This window comes from Pteronotus mesoamericanus, unplaced genomic scaffold, assembly GCF_021234165.1.
Source record: "Pteronotus mesoamericanus isolate MK-2021 breed Mesoamerican mustached bat unplaced genomic scaffold, CSHL_Meso_final contig_20, whole genome shotgun sequence".
NCBI classification, from domain to species: domain Eukaryota; kingdom Metazoa; phylum Chordata; class Mammalia; order Chiroptera; family Mormoopidae; genus Pteronotus; species Pteronotus mesoamericanus.
This window is the reverse complement of record NW_026555085.1, coordinates 95,867,817-95,887,248: the sequence shown is the minus strand read 5'-3', so window position 1 is coordinate 95,887,248 and position 19,432 is coordinate 95,867,817. Positions and strand designations below refer to the sequence as shown.

At 40.9% G+C, this 19,432-nt stretch overlaps 1 protein-coding gene across 5 annotated transcripts in view; it reads left to right on the top strand.

Moving 5' to 3' along the window:
* SYNE1 (spectrin repeat containing nuclear envelope protein 1) overlaps positions 1-19,432 on the top strand; it is a 414,665-nt gene that overhangs the window by 246,263 nt on the left and 148,970 nt on the right. For 4 of the 5 annotated variants that reach the window (XM_054570132.1, XM_054570129.1, XM_054570127.1 and 1 more), the window contains 8 exons: positions 2,258-2,443; positions 2,655-2,777; positions 3,017-3,199; positions 4,239-4,382; positions 8,541-8,726; positions 9,803-9,943; positions 15,931-16,098; positions 16,311-16,472. In XM_054570132.1, coding sequence (XP_054426107.1) covers positions 2,258-2,443; positions 2,655-2,777; positions 3,017-3,199; positions 4,239-4,382; positions 8,541-8,726; positions 9,803-9,943; positions 15,931-16,098; positions 16,311-16,472 — 1,293 coding nt within the window. The remainder of the gene's footprint in view (positions 1-2,257; positions 2,444-2,654; positions 2,778-3,016; positions 3,200-4,238; positions 4,383-8,540; positions 8,727-9,802; positions 9,944-15,930; positions 16,099-16,310; positions 16,473-19,432) is intronic. The other variant, XM_054570128.1, reaches the window with a different exon arrangement.

Here is a 19,432-nt window from a genome sequence, read left to right as displayed (position 1 = left end):
ATGGATCATGATCATCAAAATGTTCCTACTCTGTAATTCAAAAGGCAGAAAATATTTTATGCAGTATTAATCACTAGAATGGAATTTGAAAGGAAACTTAAATGTCAAGTCATTTTTCTGAGTAAATTTTTGGATATAATGGAACATAATGCAGTCTTTAAAACAACCCTGAAGGCTTTTCCTTTAAAATACTCCCTACACTCATTTATTTATTCAACAAACATTTATAAAGCATTTTCCAAAGCTAGGAGTTTTGGTAGGCATTTGGAATACAAACAATATTTCCTGTCCCTGCCCCCAGGGGGCTGGTCATTGAAGGGCAGATGGAGAGAGAGACCTAGACAATTACAATGCGCTGTGCTGACTCAGGCATGCGGGCACCAAGGTGCCGAGGGAACCCAAGGACAGCAGCCCAGCCAGGCTGCCCTGGGTTTGAGAAGAAGGTTAAGGAAGCCTTTTCAGGAAAAGATGACTCTGGGTTGAGTCCTGAAAGACCGGCAGCCCTCTCTGGAGTAGTAGTAGTGAGGGGTGCTCTGTTGGGGGCCCTGGAAGGTGCAGCGTGGCGGGAGGAGGGCTGGAGGAAAGGGGCGTCAGAGAGAAGGATAGAGAGCGAAGGAAAAGGCAGATCAAGAAAGCCTGTTAAGCTCTTGGACTTTATCCTAAACTCACTCTGAAGCTTTTGACAGGTATTCTGTAAGCAAGTGACAAGTACAGACTTGTATTTTGAGAAAGATGACTGTGGAAAACAGGTTAATGAAGGGAAGACGGCATGCATGGTAGTTGTAGCGTTCCAGAGGGAATGATGAGGCCTTTCTTTGGAGGCTGAGATCAGACAAAAGCAGGGGGTATTCCTGAGCTGGAATTCCAGACGTGGAGACTGTGGATGAGGGTGAAAGAGAGGGAGGAGCCAAGGATGATTCCCAGGACTTTCTGTGACTTGGGCAGTTCGGTGGGTTGAGTGCAGGTGGAGAAATACCAGGTGTCGGTGGTTACCTCACACCCGCGCTCAGGAGAGAACACAGCCTGTGCACAGTTTCAGGGAGTTTTCTGTGCCTGCCTTAGTAATTACAGCTGCCTGAGGTTATCCAAAAGCAGTGCACAGAGAGAAGATGCATGCATCCAATGTCACGTGAAAATGGAAGATGGAAAACTGTAGGTATATTATGATCTCAGTTACCTAAAAATACACCCACACATAACAGCAGTTATAGCTTACTTAGTTATCATTCAGGTATAGGATTATGGAATATTTTATTTATATAGTATTTTGAGAAAAAATATATTCTATTTTTTTAATTAAAAAATATTTTTTTAAGAATAATGTTCTACTTCCCATTTGCCCTGTTTATACATCACTCGCCCCAGCACCCGCCCATTCTGCGCTCACTCACTTCTGTGCCTGTGCTTGCGCTGCTTCCTCCGCAGAAAATGCCTGCCCTCTTCTTCCCCATCTGTCAAAGCAGCCTTGTGACTCAGCTCAGGTGTGACTCTTGCAGGATGCCTTCTCCAACCTTCCTGCAAGTCCATCTCATTTCTGTCCTCCTTAAGCCTTTCTTCTTTGCGCTCTACTCAGGTGGTGCATGTACATGGTTATTAATCCATTTGTATTCATATCAGTCCCAGCAGACGATACTATCCTGGGTGAGAAGGGAGGGTTTTATTCCTCTTGGTATCCTCAGTTGTGTCTACACCCTTGTCTCACTTAAAGCAAGTGATAAGAGGTGTTTGTTTGTTTTTTGGTTGGTTTGTTTGTTTGCAATGCTCTAGTCTTATTTTCATTTCTTAGATTGAACTGTGCTTAGATCTCAGGTACAGAACATGAGAGCTGAAATGCACCTCTTTAGATTAAATATGTATGAGAAGAGGTAGGAGACCCTGTGACCCGATGAAGCTACCAATGCGCAGAGCAGTGCCCCTGCTGGGGCTCCCATGCCCTGACCCTCGCCAGGAAGCAGCCTGGGCTGGTGGGCAGAGCCTGAGCCTTACGGTCCAACACTTTATAACATGTGGCCTTGGCAGATTGTTTACAGTTTCGGAACTTTGATTTATTTTTCTGTGAAATGTGGATAACAGTAAGTGGGGAGCGGGCACCAGGGTATGAAGATTAAACTACAAGGGGGCACACAGAAGCTACCTACACAGTGCACATGGGATGTGGCCCCCTTCCTAGCCTGAGGATCTCTACACCACACCATGTTGATTACCTACAGTTCTCTGCCTGTCTATCAATGTCATGAATATTGATAATTCACTGTAGACCATGCTAGAAGAATCTGAAGAAATTCACAGCGATCTGGAAGCAATGACTGAGAAGTTGCAGTACCTTTCTAGTGTGTACTATACGGAGAAAATGTGTCACCAAGTGGCAGAGCTGGGACGGGAGACTGAGGAATTGCGGCAGATGATCAAAATTCGTTTGCAGAATCTCCAAGATGCTGCCAAGGTAAAACTAATAAAAATTTTTAAAAATAATACTAAAAATTTTTAATTGAAAAGTCTATCATTTTAAAAAATGGTTTTATAGTGGAGATGCAGTGCTCATCTCTGATGTGCCTTCTTGACTCATCTGTGCTCATCTGTGATGTTACTCTTCACCTATGAGTTTGGACTTCATGTGCTTAAATATTGACATTCCTATTGTTTTTATTCTGCAGGATATGAAAAAATTTGAAACAGAGCTAAAAAACTTACAAGTTGCCTTGGAGCAAGCTCAGACTACCCTGACTTCTCCGGAAGTCGGGCGTCTTAGTCTCAAGGAGCAACTCGCTCATCGACAGGTATGAGGAAATACCTCAGGGGAGACCGCTGGGGACCTATGATAGATTTTTTTAAAGAAGAGAGCTAGGAAAAAATGATTTCTAAACTCAGTTATAGTGTCTGCTCTATATATACGATTTTTTGTAACATTTCCTGGAAAATGTGTATGACTTGTGAACTAGCTGTAGTTTAAGTGTCTCTTGCGTCTGAAAGGAGTGCTTCAGGATGAAATGTGTGAACTGTGTCCTGTACTTTTCAGCACTTGCTGTGTGAGGTGGAGTCGCTGAAGCCGAAGGTCCGCGCCGTGCAGAGCAGCCAGAGTGCGCTGCGGATCCCTGAGGACATGGTCGCCCGCTTGCCGCTGTGCCGCGCGGCGCTCCAGCTGCAGGAGGAGGCCAGCCGGCTGCAGCACATGGCCATTCAGCAGTGCAACGTCCTGCAGGCACGTGTGTGCACAATGAGTCACGGGCTCCTGGTCTTAGCGGGTGCTCAACCATCACAACACACGCGGAGTGTTGGATGTGGCAGGTTGTTGTGGTCATATAAAATAAGGAGATGAAATGCTATCCTTTGAATCACCCACAAAAGCCTGGGGAAAGTTCTGTAAAAAAATATCCATTGGTGAAAACTATCTTTTAGCAATTTTTTTTAAGAACAACTTATGTAGGTTAATTTTATATTCAGTTTTATTTTTAACTCATTATTCATCTGAGAATCATCTAGAACCCTGTAATATGACTCTACTGGTAGCATATATTACAGGTTTTTTTCGTATTTGAGCTTATTGATGCACTGAAGGCATTTTTGTGTCTGAGATGTTCACCCAAGTATAACTTAACCTCTTTAATAAGAGAAAAATCATTGACTTGGAAGATGTGACACTATGTATCTCATACCTCATTTCAACTCATATTTCATCATTTTTATCCAACAATTGCACACATATCCTTTCATTAAATTGCTAATGGCCTCTTTGGGGAATTATCCTTATTCCTTATATTAGCTTGTAATTTGTTAGACAGTAAATTCCTGGGGATAAGAGTCATGCTTAATTAATTTTTTTTTAATCCTCAAGTTCAGCACTCACTTACATATATATTCATATATATGTACATATATATTCAGCATATCTTGTGAAAAATGAAGTAATCATGTTTTTCACAGTTTCCTACCACGTTCTGACCATGACATTGCCATCCTCAATACAATATGACTAGGGGGAAGACAGAGTATGTAGCCACCTAACTACTTTAAATTCATGAAGAATCCTGGTAAAATGATTTAGGGAAAAGGCTTGGAAATATCTGAGCAAAGTTGAGGATTTGACTCATCTAGGAATTTTACCCATCATTCCTTTATTCCCTAGACACACAGGTAAATAGGAGTTAACACTGTAGTTTATCAGAGAGCAGCGCAGAATTACCTAACACAATTATTGGTATAGAAAGATAACTATGGGGTCTTTTTTTTCCCCCCCAAAGGAGGCTGTAATGCAGTATGAACAATATGAACAAGAAATGCAGCTCCTCCAAGAGCTCATAGAAGGAGCTCACAGAGAGATTGAGGATAAGCCTGTGGCCACCAGTAACATCCAGGAGCTGCAGGCCCAGATTTCTCGGCACGAGGTGAGTTGGGAAACCAGGCAGGACGCTGGCTTGACTAGAATTGGTGGTTGGTTTCTAGTGAATGAAAGAGGAAGGTGCTCCCTCTCTGACATATAATGTGTTTAGTTCTTGGGTAGTCTCTTGGACTGTTTTTGCATTTTGAGGGCTATTTTTTTCTGATACTTTCCGAGACCCAGTAGCATGTCTTCCGCTTGATTCTAAAACATCTTTACATGTCATTCACAAAGACTGCCTCCTGCACATGAATTCTCATGGTTAATGCACTGAAAACACAGGCTGAGTAAAGCCTGCAAGAAACAACAATGCTTTAAGTCTTGCTGTTTTGACCATCTTCTTTAAAAAGGAGGAATATTTCATATTTTAAAAAAATCATTTGCTCTTTCAAATATTGGTCATTTCAGCTCCTTTCACCAAAATCAGAGAATGGTCCATATTTTTTGTTTTGTTGACTTCCAGATTTAGCATCTTCCCATTTTCAAAAGCGCTTCTTTCCTTGGACCTTTGGCATTGTTATGACCTTAGGACTTGGATGCCCCTTGTGCAGACCTGGCCTCAGAGATCATCGACCTGGAGTGTTTAGGCCCATTGACACTTGGCAGTGAACTTCCTCTCCTGGCTTGTCAATTCCTGTATAGGTCACATTTACACTTTCCCTTGGGGGCTGGCTCTTAGCACAGTGAAATTTGTTAAGTGACTAGAGGTGGGGAGGTGTCCTATTTCTCTGTGCTAAGGGTGGACGTATAGTTTATCCTTCCAAATGCTCTAATTTTTTGTCATAAGAGCAACAACTTTTCCAAACTGAGTATCATAGCGAGGGCCATAGCAGCTTCATTTGTTGCCTTTTATGGATTGAAAATCTCACCACCTCCCTCTCCAAATGCAATTCTTTAATTTCTCAACACATCCAATGCATACATTATTTACATTATATATGATCTATAAATTAATGTAAATAAATATCCCACCTACATTTACTCCTATATAATAGATATATCTGTGTTAACTATTTGTTTTTCTTATGCCATTGTAAATAAAAATATTATACAAATACTTGAAACTATTGTTTATATAACACACATTAGACTACATATTATAAATTATTTTGAAACTATTTTTAATCCCATTTCCTAAGATCCAGAATTTTGTTGTAACAACTTTTCTGTCATAGTACAGAAAATATTTTTAAAAAATCTTATCTGGAATAACAGTAATTATTACCATGGTTTTCTGCTTTTTAAAACAATTTATAAGGATTTTAATATTGCCTTTTATAACAACTCTGTGAGGTAGAGATTTCTTTTTATTATCTCCATTTTACTGATAAGAGAAGAGAAACTGATTTTTCAGATGACTTCCTGAGCTCCCAAATCTAGTATCTCAAAGAAGCCAGACTCTAATCTAGTGCCTTTGGCTCCAGGTTAGTTTTTAACTGCAGCAGAAACCGTATGGGCTCCCCCATTGCACAAAGCAGAGAAGGACAGTCCTAGAAAATAAATGACTTGCCCAAGGTCACAGAGGTGGCGCTGAGCACAGTCCACTGTAGACTGTTTTCCTGGCTCCCATTCAGTGACCTGTTCATTTTGTCACATTCTCCACCCGAGTTCGAAACGTCAGCGTAGACATTGCTTAGCTTTGTCACGTGACTTAGAATACACCTTCATATCAGCAATGACAAAGTCCTGGGTGAGGCCCCTTGTATGTATAAAACAAACACAGGAAGGAAAGCGCTGAGTGGAGAAAGCCTGATTTATGATAACATAAAAATTTGGAAGACTCCTTTTTGCTGTACTTTCAATCTGCTTTTAATAGAATTTTAATCTTGATGGGAGTCTGATTTCCTTATGGGTAAATTTAACTCTCAAAAATAATTGATAATGAATTCATTTCTAAGGAATTCTTGTGTTTTTTTTTTTCCTGTGATTTTTCCAATGTTCCATTTAGTTTGAGAAAATTATCCTACCACTTTCAAATCCTAGGAGAGGAGTGCTCGGGCCTCTTGCTTCCCACCGGGCATAGAAGGCTCGCTCCTGAGTTTGGGCGGCGGCCCACAAAGGGCTGCTTTTCTCGCAGCAGCCACGATACCTGAAATCCGTTTTCAGAAATACCCAATAAAAATAAAAATAAATATGTTTTCCAAGAATGGGAAGCACGTTAATCCCTTAGCGCTCCGTTTTAACGTGGCAGGCTTGACCACCAACCCACAAAGTTAACGGGAGATAGGCTGGTTTATTCTTACAGAAGAAAGTTCTAGAGAGCTGTTTCTCCAAGGGAGTCACTCACAGAGGATAACCATATAATGCAGATTCTCATAAGCTGAGTAAATCAAAATCTTTTGAAGTGGAGACCAGAATTGCTTTTTTCACAAACAACCCAGACGAATTTTACACACAGTGACGTTGAGAACTCCTTTATAGGCAAGGGGTGTCTGCTCTCTGTGGGGGCACATGCTGGCACTGCAGTTGGGGCGGCGACCATCCACGTGGGCACGAAGGGCATGAGAACTGAGGCTGACTGTGCTTCACAAAGATCCCTCCAGTCTGCTCACAGGGGGCAAGCCGCTGGAAGAGTGCTCAGCGACTTGTCCTGTGGGACAGAGGCTTCGAGGAGGGCAGTGCGCTGGCAGATGTCCCCTACATGCACATGTTAACTAATTATTAATAGAGTAGCCTTGTGTTAGGCACAAGGCCAGATATAGCAAATAACTATGTAATCACTAAAACCCTGTTAGGTGTAATTAAGTATCTATCAGCCCTAATAGGTAAAGAAGTGATGATTTCCACTTTTTAAATTCTTGCTTAAAAATCCCTGCACTATTCTGGAAGTCAAGAAAACAGGCTGCTAACTGAGTTATTCTGGGCTGTTTTTCCTTCCACTCGGTTTTGGTTGGGAGGGGAGAAACAAAATGGCAACAATAACAAAATGCTACATATATATGTGTACATGTCACATACACATATTTATACATATATATACACATTCACATAGACATACACACGCATATACATCATTTTGTTATTGTCATTTTGTTTCTGAATTTCACGTTCAAAGCTCTAGTTTGAATGTCAATGTATTTAAAAACATGAGTATGCACACATTCATACCTTAAAGACATTGACAGTTAATGTCTTTGTCATAAAATGTGTCCTGTATGAATACTAAATGACAACTTTTTAGACCAAGGAGCCAAATAAAGGGAAAAGGAAAAAGTACTGGTATTGGACTTTTAGGAATAAGGTTTTGGAATATACATCTTCATTTTTAAAAAGATGTATACACCTTTTAAGAAAGAAAGTATACATTTAATATTTTAGAATTACTATTTTAATTATTTTAAAATTTTAATATTTTAGAATTTTAAGGGCTATGTGCTGTCCAGAATATATTTTCAATAAGCTCTTGGTAAAAGTTTTAAAACCTCTATCCCTCAAGAGAATTTTTTTCAATAGGGAATGTATTTAAAAGCCATTAATTTTAAACTGCACAAATTCAAAGCTCTAGTTCGAAGCATCAGAAACATTTGAAATATGGTGGAGTGTATGAAGGAAATTTTAATCAGTGGACAAAATTTTATTTTGGGAGTTAACTGCATTAAAAAATTAGAGTTTCATGTGTAATATTCAGCTTATCTACAAAAACAACCCCCAGGGACACAGCAATGACAAGCAGTTCACTTGGTGACCCTGTCTGAACAACTGACTCCTCTACTTGATAGATTCAGTATGGTAAGAGCTGAGCATTGCATATTTTTATAGTTTTAGTTATCACATGACCTCATTTCCATGGCATGAACCATCTGGCAGCGGCAGATTCTTTAGGCATTTTGAAAGTTACAGGTTCTTCGGGTTACGTGATTTCCTGACTCTGCACGCTGCATCCCTCTGGGTTCGGACCCGCGGCCGGAGCCCGTGTGCCCGCCGCCAGCCGCGCGCAGCGCCTCCCGGCCCCGCCGCGCTGCGGTCTGGCTCCGATCTGCAGGCAGGCTCGCGGCTCAGCGCAGTCCACATCCTGCCTCCCTCCCGCCGGGCCGCGCCGCGCCGCAGCCGCCTGGCACAGCTCTGTGATTTCATTGGCCAGCCCCGGAGGAAGATGAATGCTACTAGCTCTGTTTCCTTTTGATGCTGCTCTGACACACAGGGGGGTGGGAAAATGTTTCCTCAGGAGCTGGCTCAGAAAATCAAGGGCTACCAGGAGCAGATCGCCTCTCTGAACTCCAAGTGCAAGATGCTGACAATGAAAGCCAGGAACGCCACCATGCTGCTGACAGTGACCGAGGTGGAGGGGCTGCCGGAGGACTTGGACCGGGAGCTCCTCCCAGCCACCTCTGCCCACCCCTCTGTGGTCATGGTAAGTACGGGTCAAGGCAGGTTTCGAGGGCGTGGAGCAGTGTCCTCTGACTGTACCCGGTTCCTGTCTCCAGGTTCCCTCTCTGGCTTATTTCAGGGATCAGTGGTAGGTCTTGCAGATTAAAAGTGAAGGACAGTCTCCTTAACTCTCTGCTACATTTGGGCCAAAGCCAATATTTGACACTGTAAACAATGACAGTCGAAATAAAGCTATTTGCTTGAGACTACTGAATTACTTAATAATGATTCAAAGGTCAGCCCTGAATTTGTTTATAATTTAGCAAGAATACTGAGAGGCTCTAAGTATCAAAAAATAAATAAAATCCTCTGCACAGTTTTCTACTTTTCTGGGAGATGAGAGAATTGTGCTACATATATAGCGTATATTTTGTTGTGTAAATGTTTAAGAAAATGTAGGTCAAAGGCTATTATTAGAAAAATAAGAAAATAGAAAATGCAAAGTTTAGTTTGGGATTAAAATAAAGAAGTTCCATTAATTTATATCTACATTATTTTCCCATCACTTTGCACCTAAAATGCATTCATTATTTTGGTTACTCAGTGTTTTCCAGTGCTGTGTATTTTTCACAAAAACATGCCGGACCACGGATAGTGCATAACTGCACTTGGACTCTTTGGGCAATAAAGCATTTAGGGTGCACTTATCTCCCTAGAATATTTGTAATCTGAGATGTATAAAAAAGTCCAAGCTTTATTTCATAGACCCTTCCCTCATTTGCACAATTTATGGTTTTTTGTTTTTGTTTTTTTTTTTTTAGGTATTTATAAAGATACAATCAAGAAAAGGAAAATAAATTGGGGCACTATTTAATCAATGACAAAATCTTTCATATGCTATGCACCTCCTATCCCTGTTTGTTTTATAAATGATTCCTAGCATCATAATCATTTGAACCAAACTTTTAAATACTAACACAAAATTTGCATGTAAATATGGGTCTCAGTAATTCTAACCGTTGTATTATAATTATGTCTGTTCTGATTTATACTTGACCAGGTATTTTGTTACATTGCTAACTGATTTTTATGTCCTTTGGGCTACCTTTTATGTGACAGATGACTGCCGGTCGCTGTCACACTTTGCTGTCACCTGTCACTGAAGAGTCTGGGGAGGAGGGAACCAACAGTGAGATTTCCTCTCCACCTGCCTGTCGTTCCCCTTCACCTGTGGCTAACACAGATGCTTCTGTTAACCAGGTACCACCCACTTGACATTCCTCTAGTCAGGGTCCCTTGGATGGTTGCAGGACTCCATTCTTGTTAGACTGTGGATGTGAATCCTAGACTTTCAGGAACACATAGGTGTGACAGTGGCGCAAGCTGTGATTGTCATGTGAGACCATTACTGGCTTTACACATCATCTCCTCTCCAGGGCTCCTGGCAATGAGATGAGCGAAAACTAGGTCACAGAAATTACAGCTGGAGAAGGCTCTGTTTTAAGGCATTACGGCTTTAGCATATACCAGCCGTCTGTAATGGAGTACTGCATCCTAACAGAAAATGAAATGTTTAGCCCTGGCTGGTGTGGCTCACTGGACTGAGCACCAGCCTGCAAACCAAAGGGTCGCTGGTTCGATTCCCAGTTGGGGCACATGCCTGGGTTGTGGGCCAGGTCCCCAGCAGGGGATGCACGAGAGGCAACCACACATTGATGTTTCTCTCCCTCTCTTTCTCCTTCCCTTCCCCTCTCTCTAAAAAATAAATAAATAAAATCTTTAAGAAAAAGAAAAAAAGGGTTTATATCACCCTTGTAAAATAACATGATTCTATTGCTATTTTAACACGCATTTAACAAAGTTTTGACACTCATTGGCCCAGATTTTGAAGATGGAAACCTCCTCTTCATCATGTTATACTTCTTTTTTTCAAAATGTACTAACGGCCACCCAATTTAAAGGGCTGGCTACCAGGACATGTTTTGGAATGCCTAAGTAGATTTGAGTTTTCTCACTTCTCTCTCAATAATCTTCAATTTTATTTTTTATAAAACAGGAGTAATACCTTGCTCTGAGATGCCTTTTAGTATGTATTATATTAAAATAGATTATACCAAATTAAATATGTCAGAAAGTTTTCATGAAAAATATTAAGTAGAAATAAAAAAGACATACAATAATCAAAAAGTATTAATGCATGGTGAGTAATACTATCTTTTCATTCAGCCAAAACAATTAAAAATTGTTTTTAACTATGTTACTATGAAATTATGTAAATGTTCAGAGAGACTGAGCTATATTATCAAGGAAGAAACATTAAACAGCAAAGGTTCTGTAAACTACATTGCAAATCTATCATTTTCTTTTTTACTTTAAAGCACAAACATTCAATATAGAGTTTCTGTGATGAAGAAAACCCCTTCTCCTCCCAGAAAGGAGAATAAAATTGATGATACCTTTAGATAACACAGTTCTCTTAGTGAAAATCTATATAGCTCTAGTGCAGCTATCAATCCATTCATTCATCACATACATTCCCAGTACCTGTTTGGCACAAAATCTTGTGTGGGGTCCCCAGGTCTGCAATAAAAGAGAAGATGACTGTGCTCCCTCACCTCACGGCCCTTAGGATCTGGAGGGAAAGATGGCCAGGGGACAGATAATAACAAAAGTGATGAGGGGAAATTAAAAAACAACAGAAATGGAGAAGTTCAGGGTGCTCTGGAGGATTTGGAAAACTGTTCTCCAAATTCTGAGTTTAAAATACGCATTACTCATTGCTTGAGAGTGTTCTTCCCTATAGTTATGGATATTATTAGAATCAGAGAAATATAGCTGCAGTTAGCTGTTCATTGTATAGGAAAAATGCATGCCTAATTTTCTTAAAATTTTCAAATTGATCAATATACACTGACCTTGAGACTACCATGGCAGGAAAAATATCCCTTTTCTAAAATTATTAAGTCTTGTTACTACATGAAAGGTGTCTGTAAATGTACATGGCAGCACCATGTAAATGATAAAATGTGCAGATTTTTTAATTGTAATTATTTTAACTGTCAAACTCAATCAGATCCCAAAATTATGAGTGAGATCATGCTCTATTTTAATCTCAATTTGTCAACTTTCCTCCATCATGGGAAACCATCAAATAAATCACATTGTTAACATACTTTTATGTGCTACCACAAATTCCTTTAAACTTTTTTTTTATTTGGTTTATGTTAGGCAGCTCTAGGAGGAAGCTATTAAAAAGCAAAAGTATTACCCTTGGTGCTACTCAAACAAACTGACCCCATCATTTTATGGCCACATGTCATTCTTCTATAATAATCTTAGTCAGAGAAAAGGAACAGCTACAACATGGTCAGGGATGCATTGGATTTACAAAATTTTGTCTTGAAACTGAGGAGAACATTCAGAATCCCCAGAAGTTCCAATTTTCAGGCTCAAAGCACTGTACAGAATGTGCACAGCTGTCTCAAGGAACAGCCAAATATAACTGCTTTATAAAATTGCAGCTGTTAAAAAAAAAAAAGGTTTTGAAAAAGACTTGGCTGCTTCTGTAAGTGCATCTCCATTATGTAACTGACTGATCGCCCCCTTTCAGGGTGTTCTGTCTCTGACAATAGCTGTTCTCTGAAACGTGGTAACAATTCTGCTTCCTTGAGGGTAGGAATAATGGAGGGGCCCCAGAACTGGCTGCAGGCTTCTTGATCCCTTTAGGTTCAAAGAAGCCAGGCAAGACGCCTGCCCATGGCAAGAGCGGAGGACAGCACGGGTTTGAAAGGCCACAGTGCAATGCATAGGGCGCTGGGCTTGTGCTAAAGCTCAGGACGGGTTCCAGCTCGTCCTCCTTTCAGCTGAAAGTGCCTGGGAGGTCCCTCGGTCCCCTCGTTTGTAATGGGAAGCAATGCTACTTCGTTCACAAAAAAAAAAAAAAAAAATGTTAATGTTATGTTCATCGGTAAAAGTACCTTTTTGACTGGAAAATGGTAATAAAATGGTAGCTCCAGTTTTCCAAATTTACTTCCTTAGGAATCTACTGGATAACAAACACATCTTATAACTTAGGCACACAAGCAACAAGAGGCATATGTCTGAGGGTGATTTCTCACTATGACACACGTTGCTTTTATCTAGTAGTTAAAGGAGTGAGATTTATCTTATTGAATCTATGCAGTTCTCAAACAGATCAAAGTTATTCATCTACAAAAGGTGGTATATTTCCAAATCCTTTAAAAAAAAAAAAAGGAGTTTTTCTCATCTAACGGGCCTGAGCTATACACACACACACTCACAATCACACACCAAAGAGCCCCCCAAAAGATGTTTTTGTATCAAATTAATTTTATTCCAGCTCTTTTAAGGGCCTTCTTTATAAAAGAATATTTAACTTACAATGTTTACAACTTTTAAAGTAACTTTTTCCCCTTGCAGACAGTAGTAGTATATAAATGTATATAAAATCATGGATTTGAGGAAGCGCCCTTACTTGTAGGATTCATTACGTGCGTGTATGTCTGGCTGTTAAGTGCTCAGGATCGGAGACTGAAGGCATTTCTCCTTCATGGGGCTCACAGTCTGTGAGAGGCAGACGTGTCATTTTACAACAGTGTGGGACACACCGGTGACAGCAGGAAACCGTGGTGACAGAGCACCGAGAGAAAGCAGCAAAGCCAGGCTGGACTTCGGTATTGGTCAGGGATGGCACCTTTCGGCTTTAGTAGTGGAGGGCAGGTGAGGCAATTGGAGTGCCCTAGAGTGAGGTAAATTTTTCAGGAAGGAAGCACATTAGGAAGGTGTGGTATCAGGAAGGAAAAGGGCCCAAGGCCACAGATTTGGATAAAGGACAGAGAGACATGAAGCTGAGAGGGATGCAGGAAACACATCCCGAAGGACTTTGGATGCCACACAAAAGAACTTGAACTTGATCCAGAAGTGAATAGATTCACCACGGAGGGAAATTGACTAGGAGCTAGGTACAGAAGTCGGTTTGAGAAGAGATCGTTCTGGATGAATATAGACAGTAGAATGGAGATGCACAAATTCAGAGCGATGGGAGGGAGCTGGGGACAGGAGTGGCAGTCTGATGCCAGGCTGGCCTTGTGATGTAAATGAGAGAAACAGCAGGGGGACTGTGGGCTCCTGCATAGCACCTCCTCCCATAAAGGAGGCAGCCTCTCCTCTGTTACAATTCCTGTAGTCGTGTGGACAGAGTCCAGTGTTACCTACCTTCTGATTTACAAGAGAAGGCACAAATTTTGATTCTTATGAAATCTCCCTATCTCAGCAAAGAGAGATTTAAGCACTTCAAAGTACTATATAAGCCAAGTTACATGCATTCAGGACAGAGGCAGCCAGCGGGCCGCCCATCTGCAACCTGGGAATCAAGAAGCTGGTGCTGTAATGGGAATTTGAACCAATGCTGTGGCAAGGGTGTGCGTCAGTACAACTTCATCCTTACGTAAGCATTTGGGTGGCAAGGGAGAGAAGAAATAGGGAAGACACCCCAAGTTTATAGCTTAACTGAAAGATGGATAACACTTTACCATTTTTCCTAAGTTAATTTCTCATCCTGAATTATTTAAGTGTTGAGTTGGAGGAAGCTATGAAATATACAAGCACAACTGTGTATGCAAATATGTATGTGTGTAAGTGCGCACATACATGCGCTCTAGAAAGTAAAATTAAATTGAATTCTGGTTGGTGTTCTCCAAGGGGATGAAGCAGAGGTCAAATGGGCGAACAAAAGTGTTGGCAAAAGAAAAGTTAAGTAGCTTTAGATGTAAATAATCCGTGTGGGGTGAACCCGTTCAGTGATGACAGGCTATCAAGTGTGTGGAGGACTGAAGTGAGCTGGAAGTGCAGGAGAGTAAATGAGTGTGAACTTATCAAAGACTCATAAATACCAAAGTAAGCTGCCCAAGATGTCACGGGGTTAGGAAAGGAGAGGAATCGGTCTCTAGGTCCCCATGCCATTAATAAATGTTAGGAACTCATCTGGAGCTGCAGCAACAGCAACCACATAATCTGAAGGTCTCATGGCCCTTTCAATATGACTTTATCCAACCCTCAGAGCCCCCTGTGTTGCGCATGGGAGGGAACCAGTGTGTGGGATGTGAGCAACTGGCTCCAGGTATATGGCTGCGCAGTAAGAGAATGTCAGCTGGGATCTCAGGTGTCCTGACATCTCAGGTATCAGGCTCCTGTCTGAGTTCATTCCGCGACATGGCCCTGCCTCTGCCCTCATCCCCAGACACCAGGCCCCTTCCTGCTGTTACCCTGATTTCTCGATGGCTGGGACCTCTGTCACTACTTTTTACCAAGACATTATTATCAATGAGGCTCAGATATTTTCAATTAACATAATTTTCTGCAATAGTACCACTGTAAAAGTGGTGAACTTTATAATAGCAATTCCCAGAATGTAAACATTACTTACTAATTCCATTTTTATTAACATATGGATAAATAGTCATAGAAACAATTGGAAACATATGATAGAATATAGATTCCATCGGCAATACTAATAAAGTATGTAATATTACTTATAACCCAAGAAATAAAAATAATTCAAAAACCTGTTTTTTCATAATTTGCATTGATTTTTTTTTGTGTACTTTCCAGGAATTGATTAGAAAAAAATATTTTTCATTATTTGTTTCTTAGAGTAGTTTTAACTTCCCCCATATTTTTCCCTTATTTGATAGTAAAATATTTAAATTAATTTCTGTGAATAATGAGCTCTCTAATATTGAGGATCTGGCTATACCTGAAAAATTACTTACTATAGATTTAATTTTATTTATAGCAAGTATTTTTAAAAATTATTCAAAACTTTAATCAGTGCATTAAGCAACATTTTAGGAAATGCTTACAGAAAACCGTTTAGGTTTTTGTTTGTTTTTTGCTATAGTAGTAAATCAATCTTTAAACGTATGTACCACTTCAATCCTTTGTATTCCATTTTACCAAGTACAAATTAAGAATGAGTTTTGGCAACTTTTACTGGTAAATTTATTGGTTTTTTTAAAATATAAACTGCAATTCTAAAGCAACTATAACATGCTTTGATATGATCTTTATATTCTTCTTGTCTCAAGAATGTACTCATTTAATAGTTCGTAGCCCCTGGGACTGATGCGAATCCTAAAGCCTTCCTCCACGTGACAGACAGCACCCAGAGCACATTCACCTAAACTCTGTCTTCCCCTTGACTCCAGTGCTGTGCTTTGCACCCACAGGATATTGCTTATTACCAAGCCTTGTCTCCTGAGAAGTTACAGACAGATGCCGCAAGGATTCACCCCAGCACGGTGCCTGCCCAGGAGCTCCGCGAACCAGGACTGGAGCCATCTGCCACTGCTAAGCTGGATGACCTGCAGCGTTCTTGGGAAACTTTAAAGAATGTGGTAAGTCACTGAAACATGGAATTGCTTGACCCCCCCAGACACCGATTCCTTTAGCAGGTACCTTATGCAATGCCCGCGTAGAGTTTGCACATCCCACACACAGTTGAATACCCTCTGTTGGGCCACAGAGGTGAAGCAGTGAGGAAAGAAATGTCATAATCTAGAAGATAAAGGGCTAGGAAACATTTGGTAATACTCCTCTTCTTCTTTAGATCAGTGAAAAGCAGCGCTCCCTCTATGAAGCTTTGGAACGCCAACAAAAGTACCAGGACTCCCTGCAGTCCATCTCCACAAAAATGGAGGCCATCGAGATGAAGCTCAGTGAGAATCCAGAGCCCGGCCGGAGTCCAGAAGGCCAGATGGCCGAACATCAGGTAAAAATAGCAATGACTTCAGTTTCCTGCATGATTAAATAGGTGCACTCTTGTGACTGGTCGCCAGCCAGGCCTGTGTTTGGGAGAGCAGACAGACATTTTTTTTCTTCTTCTACAAGTTCCTACAGAGTAAACAAGATTCCAAAGGGTGGTAGTTTCCACTCTTGCCTCAGGGAGGGATCTAAAAAGGAAAGAAGGTTATTCAGATTTTGAATGTAATTTTAAAAAGCTTCGGGCCTTCATGTTGCTTTTTTACTTTTATTATGCAAAGTGTATTTCTTTTTAGTTGCCACTTTATTTTTATTTTGTTGCAAACTGTTATAAGCATAAAACATGCCCCCCATCTATCTTCTCCTGTGTACTGTTGTTTTAAGAAATTTAGCCAGTGTGTGCCCAGCACCTCCCACTATCACTTAAGAGAGTAACTCTCAGACTTCAGTGGGCAAGGAAACAGTTGAAGAAAAAGGGGCTCTAAGTTACAATCTTGTGGTTTCTCCTGACTCTGAATCCCTTTTTAAAGGGTTATGTAAACTAGGCAAAGCGGTGTCTTTACTTGAGAAACAAAGACAATTTCATCAACCTAACTCAGAAAGCTATTGTTAAAAATTCATCAATTTAAAATGCATAATAAGAATGCACATATATTAAAATCTAGTTAATGCTTTAGCACATCATTAGGTGTACTGCTAATGCACAATCAGGTATAAATGAGGCGCAAGAGTGCAGAGGCACGCGTTCACCTGAATGTTAGGTCACCGTGATATGGGGAAATGCTCGCCTGCCCCCTGCCCCCGCCTCCCCTGCCAGAACTCAGGAGCATGTGACAACCCTACTATAAAAAGCAGAAGAAAAGGAAGGTATTTTTAGATGCAAATTAAGAGCTATAAAAGCATGATGTGATATGTGTATCAAATACTGGGAAGTTTATCAGCTTTAAGAGTGAAACTCTATCTTTCACCAATTCACATTTATATAGTCTTAGAACCCAGGATAACCTTGGAATATATTGTAAATTCATGTGTGTAGTCTAAGATAACATTGAATTCTTTTACAAAATAGGACCTTGCCGTACAACATAAAAATAAATATGCTTTATCTAAAGACATCATAGTTAAAAATATGATTTCAGTTTGTTGACACTTTCGTAACTTTGTAAGATAGAGTGCCTATCAGCCATTTTAGGCCTTAGTTTAAAAACTACCTTCTGTGGGTGTTGCTGCCGTCCCAAAGCCACCCATAGTCAGCCCGGTTTGGGAGGGTGCTATAAATATCCAGTAGTAAAATTAACTCTCGTTGCTTAGCGCCAATGGCCACGAGGGCAGTCAGGGCCGTCGGTGACCAGCACAGTGCAGTGGTCTTCTGAGCACCAGAGTCCTCTTGAACTGACACTCCAGTCTTCTAATTGTCACGGCCATCTTGTTGTCCTGTTCGCCACTTCCATCACCCACGCCTGCCTGTCCCTGGAGGCACTGGAGAACTTCACTCCCTTCCGTCACAGCTCTCCTTAGGCTCCCAAGAAGAATTGGGCGTACATTATCCAAAGGCTGGAATAGAGGCCTCTGAGTGCCACTGGCGTACGTGGGCAGAAGCCCTGTTTCTGGCAAGGGTTTATGTAGTTCAGTGCTCTGCTTTCGGACCTCCCGCCTTTGTTCAAGGCTTAGCGTTCCTGTGTCCCAGGTGACTGACCGCGGCTCCCCCAGAGCCTTCGCTGGGTCCCACAGGGCTTAGGAACTCTGTGAAAACAGGGCCCTGGTGATCTGCCCTGTCATTTGTCTGGTGACATTCCAGAGTTCCTGTTTAAAAATGCCAATCAGTTCCCAATGAAGCGTTAGTAGGAAAACACATACACTAAATGTAGAGTGAATTATTATTATGTTCAAGGGACTTAATGAAGAGAACTCAAAATTGCACATTAATGCTAAGTAGTATAAATTAGATACGGATCTGTGGCTTTTCTTGTACTAAAGGCCAACCATGTGACTTTTTGTCTCTTTCAAAGTTGAGAGTGGTAACGCTAACAACTATAGCAGTGAGGAGATGTAGTTAATTCAAGGATGTTACCTGTTATCTGAGCTTAACAATGATATAAATGCTCTAATGAGAGGGAAAAAAATATAAATAATGTGTAATTTCTCATGTAATTGCAAATTTGTTATTTACCATCCAACCTACTTTTGCTGTCAACACTTAAGTTCTACAAATTCTGGGACAGAGCTGCCCATGTGAAAAGCTAAAGGCATCATAATGTCTAGATTGGTTCTCAGATTCTGGAATGGTGCTTAAAAATTCCAGACACTACTGTAAAAGTACTGTTTCTAAGTTACAACTGAGTATGGGTAAGAAAGTCCAGCATGCTTTTTATATTTCCTAAAAATTAATAGAAACGCTTCAATTATTATTTCTTTCCCAACACTCTCTTGGACGCATTCATGTTCCTTTTGAGAGCTAACTGAAGTCCTACATTGTAAACACTTATCTGAATTGATTGAACTTGGGTGGAATGCTGTGGCTTCCCTGTTACCCTCTCTAAATTGTTTGATAGCTTCAATTTGGAGACATGCATGTGGGTCATAAGCTGTCTTGTGGCTGTTGCTCTGAGTGTTAAGCCCTGTGTGACGGGGACCTCCATTATCATGGGCAGCTAATGTTGTGTGGGGCATGTGTTGTCCTCACCACACTGAGCTCAGTGAGAAAGCAGACCAAGCTCTGAGGTTACTTTGATTTTGTTTTAATGTATGAACAACTCAACGTTTGAAACGACCTATGCCTTTGTAGATGGTTCTGAAAGTCGCAATGAAGCATTCACGTTTGGTGCTGAAGCAAACACAAAGCCCGCATCCTCTCTGGAATGCGTCATTTTAGAGAAGCTCAGGGCAGCTTTCGAAAGCACGACAGTGCCGTGGACACGCCCCCGCCAGCCACAAGTCAGATAACCACAGACGTGCATTTTGTCTTCCTCT